This window comes from Scyliorhinus torazame, chromosome 2 (genome assembly GCF_047496885.1).
Source record: "Scyliorhinus torazame isolate Kashiwa2021f chromosome 2, sScyTor2.1, whole genome shotgun sequence".
Lineage (NCBI taxonomy): Eukaryota > Metazoa > Chordata > Chondrichthyes > Carcharhiniformes > Scyliorhinidae > Scyliorhinus > Scyliorhinus torazame.
Window position 1 is genome coordinate 111,985,423 of NC_092708.1, and position 24,403 is coordinate 112,009,825.

Here is a 24,403-nt window from a genome sequence, read left to right on the forward strand (position 1 = left end):
CTGGTCTTGACCTTGTACGACATGGGACCAGTCTTTTCAACTACAACATCCAGGATCCAGGAAATCTTTGAAACTGCGAACATAAGACGGTATCTCCTGCCCTGAAGGTCTTGTCAGGTTGTCGGGTATCATAATTTGTTTTGACTCCATTTTCTCACGTGGGTTGGGAACAATAGATTGAGTCTGGTCTGGAGGTGCCGGCCCATCAGCAATTCTGCTGGAGCAACTTCCCATCGTGATGTGTGATGTTGGTTGTAATTGAAGAGGCACCAAGCCATTTTGGTGTCGAGCGACCCTGCGGTCTGTTTCTTCATGCTGCTTTTAAACGTTTGGACCGTCTGTTCGGCCAGGCTGTTGGAAGATAGGTAATGTGGCACCATTTGGATGTGTTTCATCTCATTGGACTTCGCAAATGCCTGGAATTCTCCACAGGTGTAGGGGGCCTCGTTTCAAACACGAGGACCTCAGGTATCCCATGTGTACAAAATGACTGCCAGACTTTCTCTATGTTGGCACTCATAGGCCTCATCAATTATTATATGAAATTGATCCCCAACCAAGCCTCCTTATTGGCATCCTTGCACGCATTGTTCATGTATGTCCATTTATTTAGAATGGGCATCGACCAAGAATAAAAACATTGACCCCATGAATGGTCCGGCAAAGTCCGTATGTACTCATACGCAAGGTCTCCTTAGCCATTCCTGCGGGTGTACCAAGGCTGACGGAGGGAGCTCCTGATTTTCCTGACGCAGCAGCCACTGTTTTACCAAATTTTCAATGTCGGTGTCAAGCCCAGGCCACCAGACGTAGCTCCTTGCATGCATCTTCATTTTGGAGACTCCTGGGTGGCTCCTTCAAGATTGGGCTCTGGCCTGAGCGAGGGACGACTACTGAGGATCCCCACAAGATTATGCCATCTTCCATGCTAAATTTTTAGCTTTTAAATAGGCAGGGTTTTAGATCCTCTGTGAGGCATCCTTGCATTCCACCGCTTAGGAACACAAGGCAGCACGGTAGCATTGTGGTTAGCACAATTGCTTCACAGCTCCAGGGTCCCAGGCTCGATTCCGGCTTGGGTCACTGTCTGTGCGGAGTCTGCACATCCTCCCCGTGTGGGCGTGGGTTTCCTCCGGGTGCTCCGGTTTCCTCCCACAGTCCAAAGATGTGCAGGTTAGGTGGATTGGCCATGATAAATTGCCCTGAGTGTCCAAAATTGCCCTTAGTGTTGGGTGGGGTTACCGGGTTATGGGGATAGGGTGGAGGTGTTGAGCTTGGGTAGGGTGCTCTTTCCAAGAGCCGGTGCAGACTCGATGGGCTGAATGGCCTCCATCTGCACTGTAAATTCTATGATAATCTATGATAATGTAAGGCGTAGTGTTGCTAGTGTGGAGTCAATCCGAGTCCATGTCTGAATTTGCTTGGCAGATACCTGTTCATAAAGTTTAAAGTCTTGACAACTTCATCCATTACTGGTGGGGGGTGAGCTTGTGGGCAGTGATAGGTGACTCTGGACGTTAGCATAGTCTATGTACGTTCCTTGGCAGTGCGTGAAGAAGTACGCCAACAATAATGTCCAGCATTGGATCCAAGCCGAGATGGTGGGAGGGATCGCATTGTCCTCCTTAAAAAGCCCAACAGAGGCTTATGGTCTGTGATTATTGCAAAGTGTTGACCGTAGATGTATGGATGGGATTTCTTTACTCCGAATATCAATGCCAGACCCTCTTTTTCGATTTGTGCAGAGTGCGGTCCGCATCTGGCAGGGTGCATGATACATATGCAATCGGTCACACTGTGCTATTGTCCCATTCATGGGAGAGGACTGTCTCTGCTCCATACGGCGAGGCATCACATGTTAGTACCAGCAGTCTTGTGGGATCGTAGTTGCCAAGATGTTGGATGACAGCAGCTGTTGTTTCACTTTTGTGAAGGCTGCCATGACCACTTCTGCTTCTTCTTGAACAATGCGTGCAGGGATGCCAATAAGGAAGCTAGGTTGGGATCAATTTCTCATAATAATTGATGAGGCCTAGGAACGACTTCAATTCCGTCATGTTTCGCAGAGTCAGTGCCCCTTTTATGGCCTTCACTTTGCCCTCTGCAAGGTGCAGACTGTCTTTATCGATATGGCACCTGAGGTATGTTATCTCGCCCGCCTGAGACACACACTTTTCCTGCTTGAGGTGGATGCCCATATCAGAGAATCACCTTAGGACTTCCTTTAACTTTGCCAGGTGTTTTTTTTCTGCGGCTTCTGTGATTAATACATCGTCCAGGTACCTGCCACCTTAAGCAGCCCTGAAAAGGATATTATCCATTTCGCGCTGGAAATGGCGCATGCCAATTAGATTCGGAAAGGCAGGTGTGTGTACTTGTACAACCCCTTGTGGGTGTTGATGGTGGCATATTTTCTGGATGTCATTTCGAGCTCTAGTTGGAGGTACGCATGGCTTATGTCCAGCTTGGTCAACATGTGGGGCTGGATTCTCCATCGGTGGGATCCTCCGCTTCACTGACAGCGCACTCATGCCCGCGGATTTCCCGATGGCATGGGGGTGCCCACAATGGGAAACCCCATTGACCGGCTGCCAGGACGGAGGATCATGCTGCCGTCGGGGGTGCGTTGCACACGTTTTCGGGTGTGGCGGGACGGAGAATCCTGCCCCTGGCCTCCAGCCAGTTTTGCGTTAAGGTCTTCGATATGCGGCATGGGGTACCAGTCAAGGTGGGAAGCTCTGTTGATAATTATTTTAATGTCTCCGCAAACACAAACTGACTTGTCGGGCTTTAGTATCAGGACTACTCGCACAGTCCATTCCTCAAGTTGTACTGGGTGTATAATGCCATTGCTCTCCAGCCATCCACATTCAACCTTTACCTTGGTAAACAAGGCACAGGGTACCAGTCACGCTTTGAAGTACTAAGGTGGGGGGGCCTCTAGATCTCTGTAGATTTTTGCCCTTGCTGCCTTGATTTTGCTGAGGCCTTCCTGAAATAGCATGGGATATTTCCCAAAGACTTTTTAAAGGCCACTGGTTTGAATTTTGAAAATTTGCTGCCAGTCCTATCGGAATTTCTGCAGCCAGCCTCTCCCCAGGAGATTCGGTCCTGGTCCTTGTACGACTATTAGGTGGAGTTTTTTTTTTAACAGGGCTGCTCAGAATCCCGCTCTTGCTCCTCGCCATCAGTGTATTAATTCGGGAGACATGAAGAAGCAGACTCAAACAGATGTATTCAAAACTTAAAAGTAAAGCCGCACCTGCGGCGCACAACACAAGTGTCCTAGCCCGGGACTAACAGGACAGCTGGTCCGGGTCTGGGACGGCATTTAAAGGACTCAGTAACGAGTCCCCGCTGGACAGGTCTCTGTCCATAACCATAGGAACTTGTACTCCACAATCCCCATGGGGAGATCGATAAGTGATACCCCATGGTTCTAATAATAATCTATATTAGTGTCACAAGTAGGCTTACATTAATACTGCAATGAAGTTACTGTGAAAAGCCCCATGTCACCACACTCTGGCGCCTGTTCGGGTACACAGAGGGAGAATTTAGAATGTCCAAATTACCTAACAGCACGTCTTTCGGGACTTGTGGGAGGAAACCGGAGCACCCGGAGGAAACCCACTCAGACATGGGGAGAATGTGCGAACTCCACACAGACAGTGACCCAAGCCGGGAATCGAACTTGGGTCCTTGGTGCTGTGAAGTGCTACCCACTGTGGTACCGTGCCGCTTCTCGTGAGGGTTATTACAATTTTAAAAGCTACATTTTTGGCAGCTTATCCATTATGTATACAAGGGTTCATTTTCACTGTTTCTGTCAAATGTCATCAATAATTTTAGAATCAAGGCAAAAATTCAGTGCTTAGTGCCCATTTTCTCAGTGCTGTTCCTGTTCCAAACTGGATTGTGCATGTCACTTCTTAGCGTGGGCTGCACCGGACACCATTTTGGGTAGGGTACTAGCACAGTGCAGGGAGCCTGTGTCAGTGGTGTACGAGGCAGGTAGGATGTAGGTGGAACCTCAATCAGCGTGTAATGTTAATTTGATAGCAAATATGCTATTTTAGAGCTCAGCGCACTGTCTTAACCTTGGACAGCTGGGCACACGTTCAGCAGCAGGAAGAATCACCATCAGTGCTATTTAAAGGGATCATCAACTAGTTGCTGATTGATTTTTTCTGCCTGTTGCTGAGTTAGTAGAAGTGGTTGGTAGTTTGTACAGTTGTTTACAGTTGCTGAAGTATACAGGGAGTGGCGTGACACATGCTGACTGTCTTGCTCTTGACTTCAAGGCATCTGAATAGAAACACTGTACTCCCAGCTCAATTCCAATCTACGATAAAGGACATCGAATCATCAGCCTCAAAACTCAACTCTGATGATAAACCTTACAACACCAGGTTAAAGTCCAACAGTTTTGTTTCCAATCACTGGCTTTCGGAGCACAGCTCCTTCATCAGGTTCGAAACAAACCTGGTGGACTTTAACCTGGTGTTGTAAGACTTCTTACTGTGCCCACTCCAGTCCAACGCCAGCATCTCCACATGATGATAAACCTGGCAGTTCTGCCTGGGAGTAGGTCCCAATTTCGGCTGGAGGAATGATTCTCCAAAGTTATTAACTATTTAAATTCTAAATTCCAGAGGGAGGGTGTTAGATTTGTCGTTCTTATCACAATTGCAGCCAGGCTTGAGATCACCTTTTCTAAATTCTGTTATTCCTGTCTCAGAATGAGATATCATATACCACTATAAATGATGGGTTTATCAGAGCAGCTGCTGGGGAAGGCTGCACCGAGAATATTGAAAGTGAATTAGTGGGCGGAATTCACAAGTTGTTAGCTGGTGGCGGGATTCTCTGGTCCCATCAGCAACACATCCCTGCATGCGGGTTTCCCATTGACAGTGGCAGGAGCGGAGAATCCCGCTGCCAGTGAATCCTGCATGCCGCCTCCCTCCGCTGAGAAACACGTGGCTTGGAAGCCGGAGAATCCCACCCAGTGTTTCATTGCACTGTTGGAGATTTAGGGCTAAATTATTCCAGCCCTTCCCACTGGCAGGATCCTCCAGTCCCGCCAAAGGCTGCTCACCGACAACAGGACTGGGGAGCCACGCAAATGTCACAGACATTGATGCGACCGGAAAATCCCAGCGAAGGGCATCCACCACCAGCAAACATGCCGCGGGGGGGGGGGGTCTGGAAAATCCCGCTGAGTTTATTTTGCATTTTAGTTTGGCAACTTTTTCCACTTAGTTTCATTTGCAAGCCTCAATCAAGTGTCTTTTCATGGAAAATATCCGTTAAATGAACGGTAAGGCTGCAGTTTCGTTTTCCAAATGGGAGTTCCTCTATCTATGATGTTGCAGGAGAAAGAAGAGGGGAAATAAAGACCAGCTGTGAGGCCAGATTTATACGTTAGCACAACAGGACATCCAGAATCTCTTGCTGATACCCAGCCGCCAGAGAATAGAAACCCAAAAGCATTTATTTAAATACCTCCTTGGGGTTATATATAATGAGGCACCCATTCACCCCCAGATCTCTGGAGGAACTTTGCATTATCTTACAGAGAGATCTGCAGACTTCCTGAAGGAACACAGTACTTATCACTGCATATAATATATCTGCCACTGGCTAATTCCAAGAGAGACGTATGACTTCTGCCAGGTCAGTCAGTTTGTTTCAATAAAGACAAGTCATTAATGACCTGTTTGCCTGAGAAACCAAGTTCATTACACTGGACACTAAGTAAAACAATTGAATGAACAGGCTATTCATTTCAGTTAGATCATTTGGAAGAGTGCTTGGAGTTATTATCAGGTCCCGACCAGTCACTACTGTAATGTAAATGATTATGTCAACTGAAAGGAATTTCACTCTCTTAATGCCAATTAGTGTGTAATTGCACTTTAATACCCAGAATACCGAGAACTGCCACGATTCATTTACCTTTGGCAATTCAGTGTCCCTACACTGTTTAAGAATCAAAGATTAAACTAGCTGTTTGGAAATAAGGGTTATCCAGTACTATTGTAGATTGTAACCATTGCAAAGGGTCACCAATGAAGCTCAGCAAAACTACAAAAGATCTCACATCCACATACAAATTAAAATGAACACGCCATTGGTATGATGAAGGGCGGGTCCAGGTATTTTGATAGGTCTGGGGCTCTTTCAGTATGCTCCCAATATTGTCTTGCAATTGTCCACAATTTCACTCTTCAGAAAGTCTTGGATATTGAGAGTACAGAAGAGGAGACAGAGTCAGAAACTGAACCCTTGGAACAAGTATTCAGATGTGAGGACGATAAGGCTGAGTGATAGACATTTGCTGGGAGAGAGCTGTAAGAAAAGCTCACAAATGGATTGTCTTAACCTTAGTGAAAAAGAAACCCAGGAGTCTCTCACTTTTGTTGAGGGTAGTTGAGGCAGATGAGAGAATCTTCAAGAGACTCTTTGAACCAGTGAAAAGACGCCAACAGTTTTATTTGGTCTTTAAGATGATCCTGGAATAGTGGATGGTTTTAGTATAGGAGAGTGATTCCTAACATCACTTGATGTGGTCCAGCCAGGGGTGGTGACGTACAGGTCCAGGATCAGCAAGTATGAGGAGAGATGTAACATAACGTCTCAGGAAACAAAAGAAGCCTGATATCCTGGGGAGAAACCCGGGGTGGAACTTAGGGGGGTGGACAATGAAATGCTGCCCATACTACCTTCCTTGGGAGTTCACTTCTGCCATCATCATGGAGATCTACATCCCACCCCAGGCAGAAGTGAAGAAGGCGCTTGTTGAATTGTACACTGCTATAAATATCAGTGAAACTATACACCGGAGGCTTTGTTCATCGTGGTCAGGGACTTCTCCCAGGCCAACCTCAAGAGTGTACTGCCAAAATTCCACCAATACTCTTGTCCCACTCGGGGCGTCAACATCCTTGACCATTGCTACACAAACATCAAGGGCCCCTAGCGATCCGTCCCGCGACCGTTCGTCGGAAAACCGGACCATAAGACGGTGCTCCTTCTCCCAGCATTCAATCAGAAACTTAAGTGGTAGAATCTGGTTAAGGAGGTCGTGCAATGCTGTCTGAAGCAACAGAAGAGCTCCTACGTGACTGCTTGGAGTCAGTGCACTGGTCTATATTCAAGAACTCAGCAGCCATCCTGAATGAGTATGCCACCATCGTCACAGACTTTATCAGCAAGTGTGTAGAAGATTGCGCGTTATGAGCCAGGGTTTAGAGAACACCAAAGTATATCATGGAGTTCACCTGACCTACAACTGTTTCTAGATTTTGATTATGAGGAGCACAAGGGCCTACTCTTCAGGCGTTATGCAACAGAGGCCTTAAGCACTTTAAATCAAAAACCAGGTTTATTCCACAAATTCAGTTAACATTTTATAAACACACACAATAAGCATTTTTATCAATTACAAACATACATCCCCCACACAGCTACAGTTCTCTAGTAGAATATACCCCTCAATAACTTCCTTTTACTGTTTTTACTCAAGTAACAACATCCATAAACACGAACACCCTTTTCCCACAAAACAGTAGGTTTGAATTCTTCACAGAAAACAGGTATCACTTTTAAATTATCAAGTGATCTGGACACCTTCTAATATATAGAGATAGAGAGACCAAAATAAACCTGAATGTCTGAATGCAGCTCCCAACTGTCTAAAACGAAAGTAAAACACAGAGCCACAAACAGCTCCCAGCTCAAAACGAAAGTAAAAGACATAACCTCAGCCCAGCTCCACTCACACAATGACATCACGGAAGCTATTTGATAAACACACATTTCTTAAAGGGACATTCCCATGACATGCGTGCCAAAGAAGGTAGTACGTACATTCCCCAACTGGAAATCATGGTTTAATCGGGAATTTCACTCCCTACTGAAGGCCAGGTCTGAGACGTTCAAGACAGGTGACCCTGATCTGTACAAGAAATCCAGGTACAACCTCTGCAAAGCTATCAGGGATACCAAGAAACAATACCAGACTAAGCTAGAGTCAAAGACTAACGAGACGGACTCTCGTTGGTTGTGGCAAGGATTAAACAACATAACGGGCTACAAAGCAAAGCCGAGTAGAACCTCCGGCAACGGTGCACCCCTCCCCAATGAACTCAATGCATTCCATGCTCGGTTTGAGCAGGAAACCATCAAACCAACAGCCCTGGTCTACTCACCCACCGTCATAGCTTCCAAAGTCAGATTGGCCTTCTTTAAGTGAACCCTCGGAAATCAAGGGGTCCTGATGGAGTCCCTGGTCGTGCACTGAGATCCTGCGTGGACCAACTGGCAGGTGTGTTTGCGGATTTCTTCAACCTCTCCCTACTCCATTCTGAGGTTCCCACCTGCTTCAAGAAGACCACGATCTTACGGTGTCTCAACGATTACTGTCTGGTAACCTTGACACCGATCGTAATGGAATGCTTCGAGAGGTTAGTCATGCGACACAACAACTCTATACTCCCAGAATGCCTTGATCCACTACAATTCGCATACCACCGCAACTGGGATACAGCAGACACCATCTCCCTGTCCCTAAACTCATCCCTGGAGAAGCTCGACAACAAGGACTCCTATTCATCGACGACAGCTCTAACTTCAACATCATAATCCCAGCCAAGCTCATATCAAAACTCCAAAACCCAGGACTTGGCTCCTCCCTCTGTAACTGGATCCTTGACTTCCTGACCCATAGACCACAATCAGTCAGGATAAACAACTAAACCTCCTCCATGATTGTTCTCAATACCAGGGCCCCTCAGGGCTGCGTACTCAGCCCCCTACTATACTCCCTATACACTGTGTGGCAAACGTTGGCTACAACTCCTTCTACAAGTTTGCTGTTGACATGACTGTATAGTGGGTCAGATCTTGAACAACGATGACTCAGAGTACAGGAGGGAGATAGAGAATCTAGTGGTGTGGCATAACGACAGCAATCTCACCCTCAACATCAGCAAAACTAAGGAGCTGGTCATTGCCTTCAGGAAGCAAAGCACTGTACACACCCCTGTCGGCATCAATGGTTGATGGTTGAAAGCTCAAATTCTTAGGTGTGCACATCACCAACAATCAGTCCTCGTCCACCCACGTTGACTCGACGACCAGAAAGCACAACAGCCCCATACTGCCTCAGGAAACTAAGGAAATTCGGCAGTCGAAATTGACAGTTATCAATTTTTACAGATGCACCATAGAAAGCATCATATCTGGCTGCAACACAGCCTGAGTACAGTGGCCATCACTAACGAGAAGGTTCTGGGGAAACTGAAAGGTCTGAATGTGGATAAATAACCTGGACCGGATGAATCCCAGGGTTCTAAAAGAGATAGCTGAGGAGATTGGTGGTGATTTTTCAAGAATCACTAGAGGCAGGAAGGGTGCCAACGGACTGCAAAATGGCTAATGTAACACCGCTGTTTAAGAAGGGAGGGAGGCAGAAGACGGGAAATTATAGATCACTTAACCTGACTTCGGTCATTGGTAAGATTTTAGAGTCCATTATTGAAGATGACATCGCGGAGTACTTAGAAGTCCAAGATAAAATAGGACTGAGTCAGCATAGCTTTGTCAAAGGGAGATCATGTCTGACAAATCTGTTAGAGTTCTTTGAGGAGGTAACAAGGAAGTTAGACAAAGGCGAACCAGTGGATGTGATTTATTTAGATTTCCAGAAGGTCTTTGACAAGGTGACGTATAGGAGACTGTTAAATAAGTTAAGAGCCCATGGTATTAAGGGTAAGATCCTGGCATGGATAGAGGATTGGCTGACTGGCAGAAGGCAGAGAGTGTGGATAAAGGGGTCTTTTTCAGGATGGCAGCCGGTGACTAGTGATGTGCCTCAGGAGTCTGGGACCACAACCTTTCACAATATACATTAATAATCTGGAATAAGGAACTGAAGGCACTGTTGCTAAATTTACAGATGATACAAAGATCTGTGGAGGGGCAGGTAGTATTGAGGAAGCAGGGGGCTGCAGAAGGATTTGGACAGGCTAGGAAAGTGGGCAATAAAGTGGCAGATGAAATGCAATGTATTTCAGGGGCTGGTTTCACACAGTGGGCTAAATAGCTGGATTGTAATGCAGAACAATGCCAGCAGCGTGGGTTGAATTCCTGTACCGGCCTCCCCGAACTGGCGCCGGGGAGTAACTTCATTGAAGCCTACTTGTGACAATAAGCAATTATTATTATTAACGTGGACAGGTGTGAGGTTATGCACTTTGGAAGGAGGAATGGTGGCATAGACTATTTTATAAATGGGGAAATGCTCAGGAAATCAGAAGCACAAAGGGACTTGGGAGTCCTTGTTCACGATTCTCTTAAGGTCAACGTGCAGGTTCAGTCAGCAGTTAGGAAGGCAAATGTTAGCATTCATGTCGAGAGGACTAGAATATAAGACCAGGAATGTATTTCTGAGGCTATGTAAGGCTCTGATCAGACCCCATTTGGAGTATTGTGAGCAGCTTTGGGCCCTGTATCTAAAGAAGGATGTGCTGGTCTTGGAAAGAGTCCATAGGAGGTTCACTAGAAAGATCCCTGGAATGAAGAGCTTGTTGTATGAGGAATGGTTGAGAACTCTGGGTCTGTATTCGTTGGGGTTTAGAAGGATGAGGGGAGATCTTATTGAAGCTTACAGAATACTGCGAGGCCTGGATAGAGTGGACGTGGAGAGGATTTTCCACTTGTAGGAAAAACTAGAACCAGAGGACACAATCTCAGACTAAAGGGATGATCTGAAGTGATCTCTTCACGCATCTTTTCTACTGAGTAGCACTACACTTAGTATACTTCACACGATGCCTTCTTTGTCTGAATGCAGCTCCCCACTGTCTAAACCGAAAGTAAAACACAGAGCCACAAACAGCTCCCAGCTCAAAACGAAAGTAAAAGCCAGAACAACAGCCCAGCTCCTCCCACACAATGTCATCACTGAAGCTATTTGATAAACACACAATTCTTAAAGGGACATTCCCATGACAAAATAAACAGAAATCGCAGCAACATGTTCGTTTTACCCCTCTGTACCCGACTCGCCAGTGACAAAGGGAGACCATCCCACCTTGCCACATCAGCTTTCACTCTCCCTACCAAACTAGAAATGTTGTACCTATGGAGCCCCCCCCCCAATCCCGAGCAACCTGTACCCCCATGTATCTAAAGTGAGTCTCTGCCCTACGGAATGGTGCCCCCCCCCCCTTTCCCCCATCCCCGGCCGAGACACCTCAAAATACTCATTCTTGTCTAGATTTAAATGTGACACAGGAGTTTGAGGGAGAGATAATAATGATACTTTGTAATCAGAGTCTATCCACTACCAAGGTGGCTTAAAACATAGGAACTATAAAGTATAGTTTTTCGAGGTAGTAAGAGGCAAAGTTAGAATTGATATTACAAAGTTTTTCTTTACATGAAGAATGATCAATCTTTGAAGTTATCCAGGAATCGTTCAACAACCAATTGAATGTTGCAATTAGTGAATTTTAGGGTTATTATGAAGTGGTATACCAGAAATGCCAAATGATCTTCCGCATTTTAAATTATTTTCTGGTCTAGTAATTGGGCCTGGAGTGTTTGAGTCTCATTTCCAGCCCTTACACCCTTCGAGTGTGACATACTATTGGGACCAATAATACTAAATTTACCATTCTATTTATCTTTTATACATTGTGTATTTAAATATTTATGTACATAAGCACACGAACACATGTAAATTTGTGTGTATATGTGTAATGTATCAAATATCTAATGTATTAACATACACTTTTTGACAGCATTAAAGTGCGTGTAATAATGTTCTTCCATTTGAGGAGGAAACATTGGACTGGGACAATCCATGTACTTTGATGTTTGCTGAATAATTTCAGCTATATATGCATATCAATTTAGAAATGACTGTTTTATATTTTAACAGTGAGGATGTGAGTAAAAGAGGATTCACTGTTATCATCGACATGAGAGGTTCCAAGTGGGATTTGATCAAACCTCTACTTAAAACTCTTCAGGAGTCTTTCCCTGCTGATATCCATGTTGCACTGATTATCAAACCAGATAACTTCTGGCAGAAGCAAAAAACCAACTTTGGGAGTTCGAAATTTATATTTGAGGTAAGCATTATATTTGAAGTTAAATGCACCAGGAAATGAATGATAAAGCTGTTGGTTATTACTTTATATTTTAGCAGAAAATGTGGAAATGTAAAAGTAATTTTTTTTTAAAATTAGCCTCAATGATTGAGGCAGGCCATGGACAAATAAAGACTTCAGAATGACATGCTAGGGATAATTGATAATGGGAGAGGTAGGAACATCTAATGCGCTGATTGAAATATTGAAGAGTGGCAAGGACTCTTCCCTCAAGTCTGAGCTCACTGGGACACAATGTCAATTTTACCTGGGCTGTCTAAGAAAGAAGCTATCATATTGTCCAGATGGAGACGATGGATAGGTAACTGGGGATAGAAGAATTCCAAACTTAGTTACAGTTTGATCCTAGCAGGAAATGTACTAATAGAATAAATTATATTAGATAAAACAGGGCAGGCTTTATTTCCAGAGCTACAGGTGAAATTTTTATTCACATTACTACCTGCTCAAGATACATGTGAGTTAGGGATGTGATCCCTGTTGTAATGTAGGTACTATGTAGTGGCCAAGCTACACACCGCATGTACACTGTGTAGCGCACAAAGACTCACGAGAGACGAATAGAGATGAAGTCGATGAGGCTTTATTAAGCGTGACTTGTTCCCTGCAGTTCAGCAACAGACTGGCCTGCGGGGGAGAACTCCTGGTTCTTATACACCGCCTTCAGGGCGGAGCTAGAGGTCAACAGTCAACCAGGACCCGGGATCTGTCAGCCAATGACATCACGGCTTCACAGTCCCACATGACCCCTAATGCATACTACCACATTCACCCCTTGTCAAAAATGAACCCGGCGGGGTGGTGCTTCGCATGGTGGTAGGGGTTTACAAGGCTGGTCCTGGGAGGAAAACTTTTGCATGTCATCATAGTATGTACAGGGTTTTTTTGTTTTTGTTTTGAACTATTTACAGTATTCGTAAGAGGGAAAAAAATTCTCGTTAAAGTCCACAACATTCTAGTGTTACACCGATGCCACAAGTCGGTCGGGCGGTCTGGTCGTCCTTGTCGATCGCCTCAGCCCCGGTGGTGGTGGTGCTTGTTCCAGTGTTGTCGTCTCCGGGAGCTTTACGGTTTCTGCTTCAGCTTCACTTCTGGTCGGACCTGGGAGGAGGACCGATCCTCCCGGGAAGGGGGCGGTCGCGGGGTGCACCGGTGGCAGGGAGGGGGTGATTGCTGTCGGGGGGGTGTGCGTGTTGCCGGCGGGCGCCAGATCTCGCAGGGAGACCGTGTCCTGTCGGCCGTCGGGGTACTCCACGTAGGCGTACTGCGGGTTCGCGTGGAGGAGGTGAACCCTCTCGACCAACGGGTCCGACTTGTGCGCCCGCACATGTTTCCGGAGCAAGATGGGTCCTGGGGCCGCCAGCCAGGTCGGCAGCGACGTTCCAGAGGAGGACTTCCTGGGGAAGACAAGGAGGCGTTTGGTTAGTAGTGGTACACAGTAGTGACCGGATGGAGTGGAGGGCGTCCGGGAGGACCTCCTGCCACCGTGAAACTGGGAGATCCCTGGACCGTAGGGCCAGTAGGACGGTCTTCCAGGCCGTGCCGTTCTCCCTCTCTACTTGCCCGTTCCCCCGGGGGTTGTAGCTGGTCGTCCTGCTCGAGGCTATACCCTTGCTGAGCAGGAACTGGCGCAGCTCGTCACTCATGAAGGAGGAACCCCTGTCGCTATGGACGTATGCGGAGCAACCGAACAGTGTGAATATGGTGTTAAGGGCTTTAATGACTGTGGCCGCTGTCATGTCAGGGCAGGGGATGGTGAAGGGGAAATGGGAGTACTCGTCCACCACGTTCAGGAAGTATGTGTTGCGGTCGGTGGAGGGGAGGGGCCCTTTGAAATCCAGACTGAGGCGTTCAAAGGGACGGGAGGCCTTGATCAGGTGCGCACTATCCGGCCTGAAAAAATGCGGTTTGCACTCTGCGCAGATGTGACAGTTCCTTGTGACTGTACGGACCTCCTCCAAAGAGTATGGGAGGTTGCGGGACTTTATAAAATGGTAGAACCGAGTGACCCCCGGGTGGCAGAGGTCCTCGTGGAGGGTTTGGAGACGGTTAATTTGTGCGTTGGCACATGTGCCGCGGGATAGGGCATCGGACGGCTCGTTCAGCTTTCCGGGACGGTACAAGATCTCATAGTTGAAGGTGGAGAGCTCGATCCTCCACCTTAAGATCTTGTCATTTTAAATTTTGCCCCGCTGTGCATTATCGAACATGAAAGCTACCGACTGTTGGTCAGTGAGGAGAGTGAATCTCCTGCCGGCCAGGTAATGCCTCCAATGTCGCACAGCTTCCACTATGGCTTGGGCTTCCTTTTCCACTGAGGAGTGGCGGATTTCTGAGGCGTGGCGGGTTCAGGAGAAAAAGGCCACGGGTCTGCCCGCTTGGTTAAGGGTGGCCGCTAGAGCTACATCGGAGGCGTCGCTCTCGACCTGGAAGCGGAGGGACTCGTCGATGGCGCGCATCGTGGCCTTTGCGATATCCGCTTTGATGCGGCTGAAGGCCTGGCAAGCCTCTGTCGACAGAGGGAAGGTCGTGGTCTGTATTAGGGGGCGGGCCTTGTCTGCGTACTGGTGGACCCACTGGGCGTAATATGAAAAGAACCCCAGGCAGCGTTTTAGGGCTTTTGAGCAGTGAGGGAGGGGAAATTCCATGAGGGGGCGCATACGTTCGGGGTCGGGGCCCATTATCCCATTGCGCACTACATATCCCAAGATGGCTAGCCGGTTTGTGCTAAAAACGCACTTGTCCTCGTTGTATGTGAGGTTCAATGCTTTAGCGGTCTGGAGGAATTTTTGGAGGTTGGCGTCGTGGTCCTGCTGATCGTGGCCGCAGATGGTTACGTTGTCGAGATACGGGAACGTGGCCTGCAACCCGTGTTGATCAACCATTCGGTCCATCTCTCGTTGGAAGACCGAGATCCCGTTTGTGACGCCAAATGGGACCCTTAGGAAGTGGTATAATCGCCCGTCTACCTCGAAGGCTGTGTACTTGCGGTCACTTGGGCGGATGGGGAGCTGATGGTAGGCGTTTGAGGTCCACGGTGGAGAAGACTTTATATTGGGCAATCCGATTGACCATGTCGGATATGCAGGGGAGAGGGTACGCATCTAGCTGTGTGTACCTGTTGATGGTTGATGGTCTATGACCATCCTTTGCTTCTCCCCTGTCTTTACTACTACCACCTGTGCTCTCCAGGGACTATTGCTGGCCTGGATTATGCCTTCCTTCAGTAGTCGCTGGACTTCGGACCGAATGAATGTCCGGCCTGGGCGCTGTACCGTCTGCTCCTAGTGGCGACGGGTTTGCAATCCGGGGTGAGGTTTGCAAACAAGGATGGGGGCTCAACCTTGAGGGTTGCGAGGCTGCAGATAGTGAGTGGGGGTATTGGGCCGCCGAATTGGAAGGTTAGGCTCTGCAGATTGCACTGGAAGTCTAATCCCAGTAATGTGGGCGCGCAGAGTTGGGGAAGGACGTAGAGCCTGTAGTTTTTAAACTCCCTCCCTTGCACCGTTAGGGTCACTATGCAGAAGCCTTTGATCTGTACGGAGTGGGATCCTGCAGCTTGGGAAATCTTTTGCGCACTGGGACGGATGGTCAAAAAACAGCGTCTTACCGTGTCGGGGTGGATGAAGCTTTCTGTGCTCCCGGAGTCGACCAGGCATGGTGCCTCGTGCCCGTTGATCAGCACCGTTGTTGTCGTCGTCTTGAGCGTCTGGGGCCGTGCTTGGTCCAGCGTCATTGAGGCCAGACGTGGTCGTAGTGCTTCAGCGTCTTCCTCGAACCCCGTGGAGCCGTCGATGCTGGGGTCCATTGTTGCCGTCCAAGATGGCGGCGGGGGTGAACAAAATGGCCGCCCCATGCATCGCACATGGCTGGGGGGTCACAAGATGGCGGCGGGGGTGGACAAAATGGCCGCCCCCATGCGTCGCACAGGGCTGGGGGTTCCCAAGATGGCGGCGCCCCTCCTCCCCTCGTGGTGGCCGGGACCCAAAATGGCGGCGCCTGCGGGTCGCACATGGGGCGCTGGGGGGGTTGGGGAGCGTTTGAAACGCGCAGGACTCCTTGTTCTCCGGGGACAGCGGTGGCCGGGACCCAAAATGGTTGCGCCTGCGGGTCATACATGGGGCGCTGGGGGGGTTGGGGAGCGTTAGAAACGCGCAGGACTCCTTGTTCTCCGGGGACAGCGGCGACCTCCCGGGACCGGCACACAGCCGCGAAATGGCCCTTTTTCCCGCAGCTCTTGCAAATCGCTGCGCGGGCCGGGCAGCGCTGCCGGGGGTGTTTCGCCTGGCCGCAGAAATAGCAGCGGGCTCCCCCGGGACGACTTGGCGTCTGAACCGCGCAAGCCTGTGGGGTGGGGGGGGGGGGTTTGTCGCGACGGGGGTCCACGGAGCCCAAGGGGCTGCCGCGCGGTCGGGGCCGTATGCGTGGGCGTTTCGCGCGGCCACATCTAGTGAGGCTGCAAGGGCCCGTGCCTCTGAGAGTCCTAGCGACTCTTTTTCTAAAAGTCTTTGGCGGATTTGGGGAGAGTTCATACCAGCCACAAACGCATTGCGAATTAACATGTCCGTGTGTTCAATCGCGTTTACCGGCGGGCAGCTGCAGGCCCGTCCCAAAATTAGCAGCGCGGCGTAGAATTCATCTAGCGATTCTCCGGGACTTTGCCGTCGCGTTGTGAGTTGGTAGCGTGCGTAGATCTGGTTCACTGGGCGAACATAGATGCTTTTTAGTGCTGCGAACGCCGTCTGGAAATCCTCTGTGTCTTCTATGAGAGGGAAAATTTCCGGGCTTACCCTCGAGTGCAGGACCTGTAGTTTCTGGTCTTCTGTGACCCGGCCGGGGGCCGTTCGGAAGTATGCTTCGAAACAAGCCTGCCAGTGTTTAAAAACTGCTGCTGAGTTCACTGCGTGGGGGCTGATCCTCAGGCATTCCGGGATGATCCTGAGCTCCATAGTCCTTTAAGCACGCTTAATAAATTGTAGTGCGCAAAGACTCACGAGAGACGAATAGCGATGAAGTCGATGAGGCTTTATTAAGCGTGACTTGTTCCCCGCAGTTCAGCAACAGACTGGCCTGCGGGGGAGAACTCCTGGTTCTTATACTCCGCCTTCAGGGCGGAGCTAGAGGTCAACAGCCAACCAGGACCCGGGATCTGTCAGCCAATGACATCACGGCTTCACAGTCCCACATGACCCCTAATGCATACTACCACACACTGTTAATTGTTAATGGGGGTCAGTTAGCTTAGTTGGCTGGATGGCTGGTTTGTGATGTGGAGCAACACTAACAGTGCGGGTTCACTTTCCGTCCCAGTTGAGGTTATCCATGAAGCCCCTGCCTTCTCAACCTTGCCCCTTGCCTGAGGTGTGGTGACCCTCATCAAATCACCACCAGTTAGATATTTCTCAGAAGGCGAGAGCAGCCGATTGTCCTCGGGAACTATGACAACTTTCATTTATTGTGGTTAACTGTATGCAGATGGCAATAACCAGGTCTCATTTGAGTCCATATAAAAAGACACAGTTTAAAACTGCGGGTATTAGGTTTATGAGAGTATGCTTGTTATACATAATCTGTAACTAAATATAAAAATGTGTCAAGATTGGCTCCAGGTCTTCGCCACCTGGCTTTCTGGAATAGATCATGGTTGCAGAGAATAGTTGCTAAAGACGAGGTTTGGAAACTAAGAAAAATAATTGAGACAGAAAACTACAATTTCTAGCAGCAATTGTGAAAATGGAAGAACGCAATTTAAATTGTCAGGCTATGATTACCGTCTGATATTCTCAGAGTCTGAACTGAATGAATAGTGGAACAAATTAAGTAGATTTGTGGACAGAGGCTACATCGCTATCAAGGCTACATCGCTATCAAGGCTACATCGCTATCAAAAAAGGAGTAAAGTGTGAACATTGGTGTTGTTCCTTCCTTGTAGAAATTAAATCAGAAGGAATGTATTTTGTGAGCTGGATGTGCTGGATAGAGATGGAAGTTTGGATCTTCTATTAGAGTTCATGGATGAAATTTCCGGGAACGGTGATCTGTTAAATATCTCTGAGGCATGGTCAAATGTGATAGGATTCAGAAACAAAATCATGGGGCTGAATTCTCTGCCCCGCCACGCCATATTTCTGCCCCGACCTGCCGGCGGGATTCTCCGTTACGCCGGTCGGTCAATGGGGTTTTCCATTGTGGGGCAGCCCCACGCCGTCGGGAAACCCCCGGGCGCCGGCAAAATGGAGAATCCCGCCCAGGGACTTTAATAAATTGTACAAAAGATGACTGAGTTGGGATCAGGTGGATAATCTCTTTTTAACTGGTGCTTGCTTGTTGAAAAGGGAAACCCTTTGGAGCAGATGTGTGTTTTCTTGAAATAATTGCTGGAGAAAAATCATATCCTTCAGCCTTCCGTGAACAAATGTCACTTAAAACGAACACTGTTACTGGAGAAAAAGTAATGGGAATGTTAACGGGACTTAAGGCTGACAAGTCCACTGGACCTGATGGCCTGCACCCTTGGGTCTTAAAATAAGTAATAATAATAATAACAATAATAAGTGGCTGCAGAGATAGTGAAAGCATTGATTGTAGTCTTCCAAAATTCCCTTGACTTTGTCAAGTTCCACTCTTTGTCAAGTTCCACTCTTTGGCAAGTTCCAATCTTTGGCAAGATTGGAAAGCCACTAATGTAACACCTTTGTTCAAGAAAGGAGGAAGATAGGCTACAGGACATTATAGCCCTAACATCTGTCAATGAGAAAATGCAAGAATCCATCATTTAATCAGTCAGAGTCAACATGATTTTGTGAAAAGGAAATCATGTTTGACAAATTTATTAGAGTTCTTTGGGGATGTAACAAGCAGGGTGGATAATGGGGAACCAGTAGGCGTAGTGTATTTGGATTTCCCAAAGGTATTCGATAAGGTGCCATATAAAAGGTTACTACACAATTTAAGAGTTTATGATATTGGGGATGATATATCAGCATGGACAGAAGACTGGTTAACTAACAGGAAACCGAGAGTTGGGATGTCATTTTCCGGTTGGCAAACTGTAATTAGTCGAGCACCACAGAGTTCAGTACTGGGGTCTCAAATATTTATATCTATATTAATGACTTGGATGAAGGGACAGACTATATTGTAGCCAAATTTACTGATAATAGAAAGATTGGTAGGAAAGTAAGTTGTGAGGAGTATATGGGTGGTATAATGGTTAGCACTACTGCCTCACAGCGCCAGGGACCCAGGTTCAATTTCGGCCTTGGATTACTGCCTGAGTGGAGTTCATATGTTCTCCCTATGTTTGCGTGGGTTTCCTCCGGGTGCTCCGGTTTCCACTGTTGCGAGTTTCTTTTACTTGTCTCTTCTGTGGCTCTGTTCCAATTATGGCAATCAGTGAATCTGCCCTTCTTTCTAAGTTATCTATGTCCTAATGCTTAGAGTCGCCAGGTATCAAATGATACCACCACAAGTTTCAACTGGCTATAGATCAAAGAGCCAAACACCAGTTAGTTAGTTCAAGGTCAAGGGTACTTTTTTACGCACAATTACTCATGCAACATAAACACTACTAGTTAACTACACCTATCGACTAAGACAACCTGTACTTAACTTTGGGCACCCAGCTTAGGTCAGAAAACAGTTGTCGCTGTTCGCTTCTGGATCTATCGGGTTCGAAGGGGTAACTGCTGCTCAGCTGGGCTCATCCATCTGGTAGCGGGTGTTGAACTTGTACTTCCTTCTGGTGTTGCTGCACTTGGCGATGGCCGTGACCGGGGTACCAGGACCAAGAGAGAGCGAACATATGGTGAACTCTTCTTCTTATACTCAGAGGGTTTGCGCGCTCTTTTGGGCGGTCCTTCGATTTGGGCCTTACTAATTAGGTAATCCCTGATCACTCTGTTCGATTCCTAACCAATAAGTGGGCGGGGATCTGGGTGGCTGGGCGTGTCCCAAGCGGTCACTGACCCCGTTTGCGTTTCCCTTGAACAGGGAGTGGCGCCTGTCATGATATTCAAACACACACATCATGATAGACACACCAACAGACAAATCAGAACACACAACACCACAACCAATGACAGAAAGATATAAAAGCACAGACACGACCCCCGGTGGTCAGTATTAGCTGCAGAGGAGAACCAGGACACATCTGTTGCCAAACACACTTAGGGAGACAGCACGTGCAGAGTATCCAGAACGAACTGTATTATAAGAGTTATAATAAAATAGAGTTGTACCACATACAACTGTGTTGGCTCATCTGTGCACCAGAGCACCCAACACCACATGGTACAGGAGTGGATCGATACGTGCCGGCATACCTCCGTGTACACAGACAACCAGCAGTGCCCAGGCATGATGTACGAGCTCCCGGTTCCGCAGCCGCTCCAGTGCCACGGCGACCTCCGCGAAAACTGGCGGCGATTCCGGCAAATGTTCGAATTGTTCCTGGTGGCAGCTGAACTCAAAGACCTGGATGATAGGGAAAAAATTGAATTTCTCCTCACCGTCGCCGGTGCAAGGGCAAGAGAAATATTCAGAAGGTTCAGGTTCTTCAGGAGGCAGCAAAGGTACGATTACCAGGCAGTCCTGGGCAAATTCTCCAAGTACTGTGAAGAAAACGCAATCCAATCGGCACATAAAGGTAAGAAAAGCTGCAGTACTCACCTCGTGGCTGGGATCCCGGAGCCCGAATTCCCAGAGGCCGAAATCCCGGGCCTGAGAGAAGGCTGGGTCGAGGTCGGCGGCCATCTTGCTAAAGGTATAACGCTCGCACAGTTGCGCGAGAAGTGCGCAGAACCGGAAGTTTCGTTTGCGCATGCGTGAGATGCTGCGCATGCGCAGTCAAGAAAACGGCCATCGGTAAAGGAACAGCGATCTGAGCATGCGCAGTCGCTTCCTACGTGCTACATACCGAGCGTCAGGATGTCAGAGGCCCCAGACTGCACCAATTTAAAAGGGAAATGTCCCAAACCCAATTTAAAAGGGAAACGTCCCAAATCAAAAAAACAAAAATCTGTTAAAGCTGTAAAACAACCTTCCCTCACCTGGAATGACAGCACAGTGCCGCAAATTGACCCAGGAGATGAATTTGACCTCCGAAGAACCCTCCGACAAGCAGTTACCTACGCACAAGCCGATGATTCCGACCTTGAATACTTCGATGACGATCTTTACAGTGTTTCCGGACCTCGCGAGCCCAATGATAGCTCCGTGGTCCTATATGACTATGACTCGGACGAACCTTTCGTGTTGCACATTGGCGGCCCCCACATTGAATCCGACGCAGATGCGGATTCATTTTTCGGATTTGAGGATCTTCAATCCAGCAGATATGACGTTCCAACTTATCAGTACCGGATGATGCTGCAGCCTGACATTAACAGACAGGGAGCGGTGCAAGCACACGGAGAGTGCCCTGCTGCCACACAGAGCGTGGTCCACGTCCCGCTCAACGTTCCCGACTCTATGAAAGAAGACATGCAAGACTCCAGAGTGCAGTCCTCGCATGAACCAGAAGTGACTCCAGTGTCACAAGCTTCCACAGCAAGCTCGTGGACAGACTCCACAATCGCAGAAATGCAAGACTCCAGAGCGCAGTCCTTGCACGAACAAGAAGTGACTCCAGTGTCACAAGCCTCCACAGAGAGCTCGTGGACAGCCTCCACGATAAAAGCAACGCAAGACTCCAGAGCGCAGTCCTTGCACGAACAAGAAGTGACTCCAGTGTCACAAGCCTCCACAGAGAGCTCGTGGACGGACTCCACGATGGAAGGAACGCAAGACTCCAGAGCGCAGTCCTTGCAGGAACAAGACCATGAGGGTCTAGCAACCTCTCCTGACCAACCAGCGGCAGACGATGCAAGTCTGCCATGCTCACGTGAACAGCAAGAAGGCTATAACAGCCTACCATGCTCCACTACACAGCAGCATGAACATGACGGTCTCTCATGCTACAATGAAGGGCACAGCGCTGAAGACTGTTCAAGCCCAACTGAAGACAAGCCAAAGGAATCGCCTCGTCCAAGCCCGAAGAAAAAAGGTTTATGCGCTGACCTTCAGGATCATTATAGCCGAACAGAGATTAATAATGCTGCACGGCCACAGAAGGATGCTGAGGATTTGCTAACGAAATTAATTGAATGTTTAACTTGCAAGGAGCAGACTGAGAATTGCCAGTGTTTTAGTACGGATCGAAAAAATGGACAAGACATTGATCCTCAGGTAATGGAAATAACACAACCTGAATCATATCTACAGCAGGGACAAATGTCTCCCTTCAACACAACACCGCAAAATCCCAACTTCGGAGACCAGCAGTTAGTCAGTAATGACTCTTCAAACCTTGAGGGGAACATTAATTGCATTGAACCTATACACGCTCCACTGATTATTGAGCAGAACATTGGAGCAAGAATCCTGAGGACACCGACATCGAGTAGCCAGATAACGAATTTAAAACCCACAGCAGTGTCAAGTGAACCAAGTGTGCTTTCCACTAATGGTGAAGATGCAGATAAGGTCGACCCGATTATCCATTGTACCACACTAACCCCAGTGATTAAGCAGTTATGTATGGGGAGTATAAGGTGGGCAATTGAGAACAGTAAAAGAGAGACTGTGACCATGCCAGTCCCAGCAAAATCAGACCCAGAGACCATGAAGGCATGTACATTAGACAAAGATACACATGAGGCACCTGAGAAGAAAAGTGAAACGGAATGTTCTTTGGAAAATAGTACAATGTCGATAGAAACATTGGATCCTATATTCGAGACCATACCTATGGGAGAATTTGGGGGTAATAAACAAGGTTCTGCAATGTCTGGGGGAAGATTTAAAATTCCAAAGAAGAAAAGCCCAAATGAAGGACAACGGCAAGACAATGACAGTCCACCGACATGGTGTGCACCACCAGATGAAAACTCTGACAATTTACCCAACCCTAGTGAACAGCAAGCTGCTAATGAGGATCTATCCACGGGGTGTGAGACGAGTGACGACAGCATCCCACTTCCCATGCAAAAGGTGCAAGGTGACAGACCTCGCCTAGTGCGTAACGAGGCACTCGACGATCACGGTGGGACCACTGACGACTGCGGTGGCAGCGCACCGCTTCCACCCTCGATGGCTCGACCCTCTCCACTGGTTGGTGCATTCCTGCATGTTCCGACTCCAGAAGTGCAGCTTCAGGGAATCTCGGCTGCCTCCAGTGAACCTGTTGGGACTCCGGACGGGGGGCATCGACGGAAGGCAGACCGGACTCCAGATGGGGAGCAGCCAAGCGCCGACTCTGATTCGCGCACGCCAGACCTTGCTCCGGACGGGCGGTGTCGCGGCCTCAGTGATGGCACGCTCAGGGTGACGGCGGATGCCACGGCGACAGGGAATGGATCGCGTGGCAGTCCCACTGGGTCGGCAGTGGCAACCAGCACCGGCGGTCCAAGATGGACACACCAATTCGCGCCATCGCCAGACGTTGATGCGAGCAACAATTCTCTCTCCAAGGCGACATGCTTCGACGTTTCTCTGCGGAGTCGCCCTTCCGGCACAGCAGGTGGCCGGAACCAGCGTACACGGTCTCGGCCAACTTCCACATCTGGCACAGTCATCGCCTTGCATGATATTAGTGATGGTGCTACTCCGATGGCAACGACCCATCGGCTACAAGATGCCGTCCACCACAAACATAAAAAGAAAAAGACTCCACCTTGTTCCTGGCATGCAGGGCGGATGGATTGGTGCGTAGGCGCAATCAGCGAGCTTTGCGCCGCCTTCCACGCTCGCAACTGAACCGTACGCACACGCCGGATCCTCCACTGGTTCCCAAGGATGACTTCGTGGAGATGCCACGGATCATGCCCCTTCCATCGCCACCAGAACCAAATCTCCACAGCTGAACCGGCTTGAGGACCAGCCCATTCTTGAGGTGGTCACCCATTCGACTGGACTTACAACGCTGTTCATACGTTCAAAAAGTCAAACACTTCTGTATTATAACCTGTTGTTGTTTATTGTTCCAGATATCGTCTGACCAGACCAATGTTCAAGTTTTTTTTTCTCTCGCATCCAAGTTTTGTTATGGTACAACCTTGTTAGTGTGACGCACCCGACATCGCCCCATGTAAATAGTTACGTCATATACACACGCTGTACATAACACACACACACACTCTTCGATGCACTCACGACACAATTATATTTATAACCACGTA

The 24,403-nt window shown here is 48.3% G+C and overlaps 1 protein-coding gene across 3 annotated transcripts in view; it reads left to right on the forward strand.

The window, feature by feature from the left end:
• kalrna (kalirin RhoGEF kinase a) overlaps window positions 1-24,403 on the forward strand; it is a 1,210,365-nt gene that overhangs the window by 461,907 nt on the left and 724,055 nt on the right. For all 3 annotated transcript variants that reach the window (XM_072475613.1, XM_072475615.1, XM_072475625.1), the window contains exon 4: window positions 11,954-12,146. In XM_072475613.1, the coding sequence (XP_072331714.1) occupies window positions 11,954-12,146 (193 nt within the window). The remainder of the gene's footprint in view (window positions 1-11,953; window positions 12,147-24,403) is intronic.